General features: G+C 51.0%; 1 protein-coding gene across 1 annotated transcript; it reads left to right on the top strand.

Moving 5' to 3' along the window:
* The first annotated feature begins 1,384 nt into the window (after window positions 1-1,384).
* POLE4 (DNA polymerase epsilon 4, accessory subunit) lies at window positions 1,385-4,810 on the top strand. The gene is made up of 4 exons (XM_087703436.1): window positions 1,385-1,635; window positions 2,285-2,369; window positions 4,075-4,116; window positions 4,636-4,810. Exons 1-4 carry the CDS (start codon window positions 1,420-1,422, stop codon window positions 4,647-4,649), a joined length of 357 nt encoding a protein of 118 aa, XP_087559562.1. The 5' UTR covers window positions 1,385-1,419; the 3' UTR covers window positions 4,650-4,810.
* Window positions 4,811-6,208: the final 1,398 nt, after the last annotated feature.

Raw genomic sequence — 6,208 nt, 5'->3', positions numbered from 1 at the left:
TCTCTGCCTCTTCCCCTTCACACCCTCTCTTGCCTTTCTTTCTTTCTTTCTCTTTCTCTCTCTTTCTTCTTTCTTTCTTTCTTTCTGTCTGTCTGTCTGTCTGTCTCTCTTTTCTTCTATTGGAAAAAAGGCACCTAACAGAGCAGCTGAAAAACCGGAGCCTGGCATCACAGCTGGGCCTCCACTTCCAACCATTACAGCAGCACTTAAAAAGGGACTTATGACCACTTCCCGCACTTATGACCACTGCAGAATCCCCAAGGTCACGTGACCAAAATCTGGACCCTTGGCAACTGGGTCGTATTTATGACGATTGCTGTGTCCCGGGGTCATGTGATCCTCTTGGGGGGGGAGCCAGATTCACTTAATGACCAGATGATTCACTTAACAACCGTGGCGAGAAAGATGGTCAAACGGGGCCTCCTCCTGTTCCCCTCCATTATTCCAAGTGTCAGGGTGAAAAAGTGGGTGGAGAGGGGGAGATGCCAGGCGCTTCTTCCTGACATGTGGCAGGCGCTTGTAAAAACAGCCCCAGGGGTTGCCCGGGTGAGGCTTCCGCCAAGTTTTATATATTGAATTTATACACCCGAGACGGCGGGAGATGAAACGGATCAAAAGGCAAAAAGTGTCAGGTATGAAGCAGGTTAGGAAAAAAAAAAACAATAATTAACACAACCCCTTTGTGATTTGGGGATTTTTGGGGCAGCCTGTCTGACTTTCTAAAGCAGTGTTTTTCAACCTTGGCAACTTGAAGATGTCTGGACTTCAACTCCCAGAATTCCCCAGCAGTGGTTAGGACAGTGTTTCTCAACCTTGTCAACTTGAAGATGTCCGGACTTCAACTCCCAGAGTTCCCCAGCCAGCATTTGCTGGCTGGGGAATTCTGGGAGTTGAAGTCCGGACATCTTCAAGTTGACAAGGTTGAAAAACACTGTTCTAAAGATTTCAACTCCCGGAATTCCCCCCCCCCCCCCGCACCTCTTAAATCTTCCAAAAAGTGAGTAAGACGGGTGTAGGAGAGGGGCCAATGCTTCAGGGCATTTTCCAACCCAGAACTCGGGTTAAAATAGAATGGAGCTGGAAGGGACCTTAGAGGTCTTCTAGTCCAGCCCCCTGCTCAAGCAGGAGGATCTATGCCATTTCGGAAAAGGGGCTGTTCATTCAGCAACGCCACGTGTGCGTCGTGTGGGCGCAGCCGTGCAAGGACAGCGGCTCCCCTTCTTCCCGAAATCCTTGCAAGCCACGGCGCCCCGTTCGCACGTTCCGCGAAGTCACGCGTTGGCCGCGAGGTGGCGCCCGCGGGCGCCCGCACTCCCACTCTCCTTCTTCCTCCCGCCCTCCAGGAGGACGTCAAGGGGCGTGGCTGGCAAGCGATGGCGTCGGCGGCGCAGGCGCACTAGCAGCCCCGAGGTGGCCAAGATGGCGGCGCCCGTGGCGGCGGCGGGAAGCGCCGCGGCGCCGGAGGAGCTCCAAGCGCCGGTAGCGCCGGTAGCGCCAGCGCCGGCTGCAGCCACAGCGGCGGGGCCTTCGCGTCCGGCTCGGCTGCCGCTGTCTCGCGTGAAGGCGCTGGTGAAGGCCGACCCGGACGTCAGCCTGGCCAGCCAGGAGGCGGTCTTCATCTTGGCGCGCGCCGCAGTGAGTGGGCGGGGCCTCCAGGGCCAATCAGGAGCCCCTTGCCAGCGCGAGGGGCGTGGTTTCGCTCTCTCCCTCTCTCGCTTCTTTTCCCTGCTGTGGCCGCCAGAGGGCGCAGTTAAGTCCCGCTCGCTCGTTCTGGGCTAGCGAAGGGCGCAGCAGGCTTCGAAGGTGGATAGGATGGGGCACCACGCGGAGATCCCCCCACCAGACTGGAACAAGCCCTTTGCTCAGGCTCAGAGGCTGAGCTGGTTGAGTAACGAGACTACCAGCTGAGCAGGCGGCCAAAAGCCCATGGTTGGCCTCTGCGGGGATGCTCTGCTGCCGCCAGCTGGGACTCTCAACCACTTACCTGGCCTACCTTGCATGGAGGGAGCCAGTTTTGCTGGGCCAAGCAGGGCCAAGAGGTGGAAGCTGCCTTGCAGGGAGGGAAGGAGACCCTGTATCATCCACCCACCCTCCTCCCTCGGTCTCCCTGGTGCCTGAAGCTACCCTTTGCCGGCCAGGGTGGGGGGTCTCGGAGGCTGGACGCTGCCTCCCCCCCCCCCGAGCATTCTCCTCCCCCCAATAGGGAGCGCTGTCTTCGGCACCTGCAGTGGGACCGCTGAGGGTCTCTTGGCTGACCTGCCTTCTCCCCCTTCTGCCTCCCCAGGAGCTGTTTGTAGAGACCATCTCCAAGGACGCCTTCCTCCACACCCAGCAGGGGAAGAGGAAGACTCTGCAGAGGAAGGACCTGGGTGGGTCAGCCCCCTCCTCCTCCTCCTCCTCCTCCTTTCCACAACCCCCCCTTCCCTTCGAGCACTGATGATGTTGCCCAGCTGGGTCACGAACGTCTGCAAGAGAACAAGGAAGCACCCAGGACCCCACCGTCCTCCCCCTCCTCCCACTGACCCAGGGCCGGGTGAGGAGTCAGAAGGAGCCGGGGGGGTCTGTGTAACTTGGCTCCAGCTGAGCCCCGCCTAACATTTGGGGAGGGGGTGGAGGGGGAAGCTGCGGCCCTGTAAGGGGGTGGCACACACAACCCCCCCCCTCCCCAGCCTTTCACAGTTCTCCAGCGCCCATCGAAGGGGCTTCCCTTGTGCCGTGGTCATCTGTCCAGGCTGTGGGTGGCCCAGGTCTCCCCCGAGTGGGTCAGAGCCACGGCCAGAACCATCACCTGGTGGTAACATTCCCAACCCTCCCGGCTGCTCACAAAACAGATGAAAGCATAAAACAGCAGAACAAGATAATATACTTTTACAGCTTCCTGTATCCGCATATATATATATTTTTGTGTTATATTTGTGCTGATAAATAAATAAAGGGAGACTAGTATGGATCTATTTCAAGCTATTTAGCTCTTATCAGCTAGCCACACCCTTACTGGGATTCGAACCTGTGCTGTATTACATATTAGGCAGTTGTATTAGCTACTAGGCCACAGGCTATCAGTATATGTATGTATGTATGTATGTATGTATGTATGTATGTATGTATGTATGTATGTGTATTGAAATCCCAGTAAGGGTATGGCTAGCTGATGAGAGCTAAATAGCTTGAAATAGATCTATACTAGTCTCCCTTTATTTATTTATCAGCACAAATTAAAAAAAAACACAAATATAACAAAGGCAACAGTAAAAATATTGGGTTTCTGTCGTGATGGACTCTTGTGACGAGCCGATTGACAGATGATGGAAGCAGTTAGCTTCCTCCCATAATTGGGGCTTACCAGGGGTTGTAAAAATCTAATATATATATATATATATATATATATATATATATATATATATATATATATATATATATATATATATATATATATATATATATATATATATATATATATATATATATATATATGTTGTATTTGTGCTGATAAATAAATAAAGGGAGACTAGTATAGATCTATTTCAAGCTATTTAGCTCTCATCAGCTAGCCATACCCTTATTGGGATTTGAACCTGTGCTGTATTGCATCTTAGGCAGGGTATAGGTAGCTGATGAGAGCTAAATAGCTTGAAATAGATCTATACTAGTCTCCCTTTATTTATTTATCAGCACAAATACTACACACACACACACACACACATATATTCTACTTTTGTGGTTTACAATTCAATTATTGCCTTTTCTTAGTTCTAATAATTCTAATGATGATGTGATCGTTATATTATAATATAGTAGTATAGTACAGACTATCAAATTTTACATACCAGTATATAATTTTTCTTCATAGCACATTCAGTAGTTTTCGAAACTTTTATTTCTTCTTTTGGCTTCTGTTTTTCCAGCCACTCGCACAGCCTCCTCCCAATTTTATAAATGGTCCGACTCTTCTCTTTTCTTTTTAACTCCTTGGTGTGTCATCCTGTCCATTTCTATTATATTTTTTTATCCTGTTCTACATTTCCTGGAGTCAAAACGATTGAATGGCCTGTTGTCGATTTTTCCCTCCTGCAGACAATGCCATCGAGGCCCTGGACGAGTTTGCCTTTCTGGAAGGTAAGGGATCTGTTTGTGCCTATCTGCCTGACTTAAAATAAAACATTTGTGGTGGTGTTTTAATACCCCGAGCAGCCAAGAAAAACCACCTGCAGGGTCGTTGTGTGAACTGACAACAGCTTTATTGGAAGTCTTTCAGTCAAAAGGAGCATAAATAACATGGAAAGGTTTGGACGGCTTCATCAGGACGGTGGGCACGAAGGACTCGTTTGTTTAACAGATGAAGAGAGTCGGAAGGGACCTTGGAGGTCATCTAGTCCAACCCCCCGCGCCCAAGCAGGAGACCCTGCACCATTTCCGACAGAGGGCAGCCCAGCCTCTTCTTGAAAGCTTATCTAGAGAGAGAGGGTCTCCTGCTTGTGCCCAGAGGGCTGGACTAGAAGACCCACAAGGCCCCTCCCAGCTCTATTCTCTATTCTACATAACAAAGAGAACAGAAATGCTGTGTAGTTTTAACCAAGGAAGCTCAGAGATAAATATATTTTGTTTCTTTGGGTGTGTGGGGGGGTTGTTATGCAGGAACGCTGGACTGACCGGTTTGAAAGACGCGTCCCCGGAAGGAGAGACCGAGGGGGCTGCCTCCCTCTTCGCCTGCCGAGGAAGACCCTCCCCGAAAGGACCCCTTTGCAAAGAGCCAGCTGTGTGATTTGTACATATGTGGTGCATTTTCTCTGAATACATGTATTTTTTTCCATATGCGTTTGATCGCCTGCATTACACATGGCTCCCTCCAAGCGTCTCTCTGGGAATTCACCTGGGGGCCAGGACTGCACCCCCCCCCAGGTGCCCAGATCTGGGAGCGGGGAGGGGGGAGACGAGGTTTTGGGGGGGTCGAGCATCTCAGCTGCTGCTTGCTTCCTCCTGCACCCACTGTGCGTTTCCAATTGCTTTGCAATTGCTGGGTCCCTCCAGGTGGGCAGGAAAATTGATTGGGGGGGTCAAGGAAGGACGGGCATCTTGGCACTGCCACCTCCAAACCTTGGAAAGCGATGCCACCTGCCCTGGCTTTGCCTGCAGGGAAAGAGCCTCATTTTCAGCAAATAAAATAGGTGGGGAGGGGACCCTTTGAGACCCCCTCCCAGGAATAGGGGAAGAAAGGGGGCCTGTAAGGAAGGGGGGGAGCAGCTTTGTCCCCGTCGTTGGCATGGCCCCCTCCTGATGGAGGGTAGCAGAGAGCCACTTTAGTCTAGTGGTTAGAGCAGTGTTTTTCAACCTTGGCAACTTGAAGATGTCTGGACTTCAACTCCCAGAACTCCCCAGCCAGCGAATGCTGGCTGGGGAGTTCTGGGAGTTGAAGTCCGGACATCTTCAAGTTGACAAGGTTGAAAAACACTGTCCTAACCACTGCTGGGGAGTTCTGGGAGTTGAAGTCCAGACATCTTCAAGTTGCCAAGGTTGAAAAACACTGGGTTAGAGCACCAGGCTAGAAAGCAAGAGGTCACGAGTTCAGGTCCCACCTTAAGCCCTGAAAGGTTAACTTGGTGAAAGGTTTAACTGGATGACTTTGGCTCAGTTACTCTCTCTTGGCCCAACCGACCTCGCAGGGTGGTTGTGCTGGGGAAAGAGGAGGAGGAGGAGGAGGGAGGTCTGTTCAATAACGTTCATCGCCTTGTTATTTGCGAAGATAAACGTGGGATAACAAGGTAATGAATGCATGGGAAAAAGAAAGGACAGAAGAGGGATGGAGGGAAGAAGGGGGGAAGGAACAAAAGGAGGGAAGAGAAGGAAGAAAAGGAAGAGAAGGAAGAAAAAGGGAGGGAAGAGAAAGCAAGGAAAGAAGGGAGGGAGGGAAAAGGAGGGAAGAGAAGGAAGGGGGGAAAAGTGGAAGGAAGGAGGGAGAGGAAGGAAGGAAAGGAAAGGAGGGAGAGTGGGGAGAAGAAAAAGAAAGAAAGAAAGAAAGAAAGAAAAAGAAAGAAAGAAAGAAAGAAAGAAAGAAAGAAAGAAAGAAAGAAAAAGCAGATTGGATAAAAGTTCCTTTAACCCTGGGAGTGGAACCGACTCTCTTGGCAAGGGGAGGTTGGGACCAGCCATGAGTCCCCCCCCCACCAGAGGAAATCCATGGAGGAAATTGGGGGGGGGGGGGTTTGCACCC

The sequence above is a fragment of the Thamnophis sirtalis genome, unplaced genomic scaffold, assembly GCF_051295495.1.
Source record: "Thamnophis sirtalis isolate CommonGarterSnake01/CBP01778 unplaced genomic scaffold, rThaSir2_p1.2 scaffold_1, whole genome shotgun sequence".
NCBI classification, from domain to species: domain Eukaryota; kingdom Metazoa; phylum Chordata; class Lepidosauria; order Squamata; family Natricidae; genus Thamnophis; species Thamnophis sirtalis.
Note: the sequence above shows the minus strand (reverse complement) of the source record. Positions and strands in the feature narration are given on the sequence as shown.

What these genes read in the sequence shown, in the direction of transcription:
- POLE4 (XM_087703436.1), top strand. Translation starts at nt 1,420, where the DNA reads ATGGCGGCGCCCGTGGCGGCGGCGGGAAGCGCCGCGGCGCCGGAGGAG. An exon ending in TCATCTTGGCGCGCGCCGCA is followed by an intron (nt 1,636 to 2,284) that starts GTGAGTGGGCGG and finishes CTGCCTCCCCAG; the next exon opens with GAGCTGTTTGTAGAGACCAT. An exon ending in TCTGCAGAGGAAGGACCTGG is followed by an intron (nt 2,370 to 4,074) that starts GTGGGTCAGCCC and finishes TCCCTCCTGCAG; the next exon opens with ACAATGCCATCGAGGCCCTG.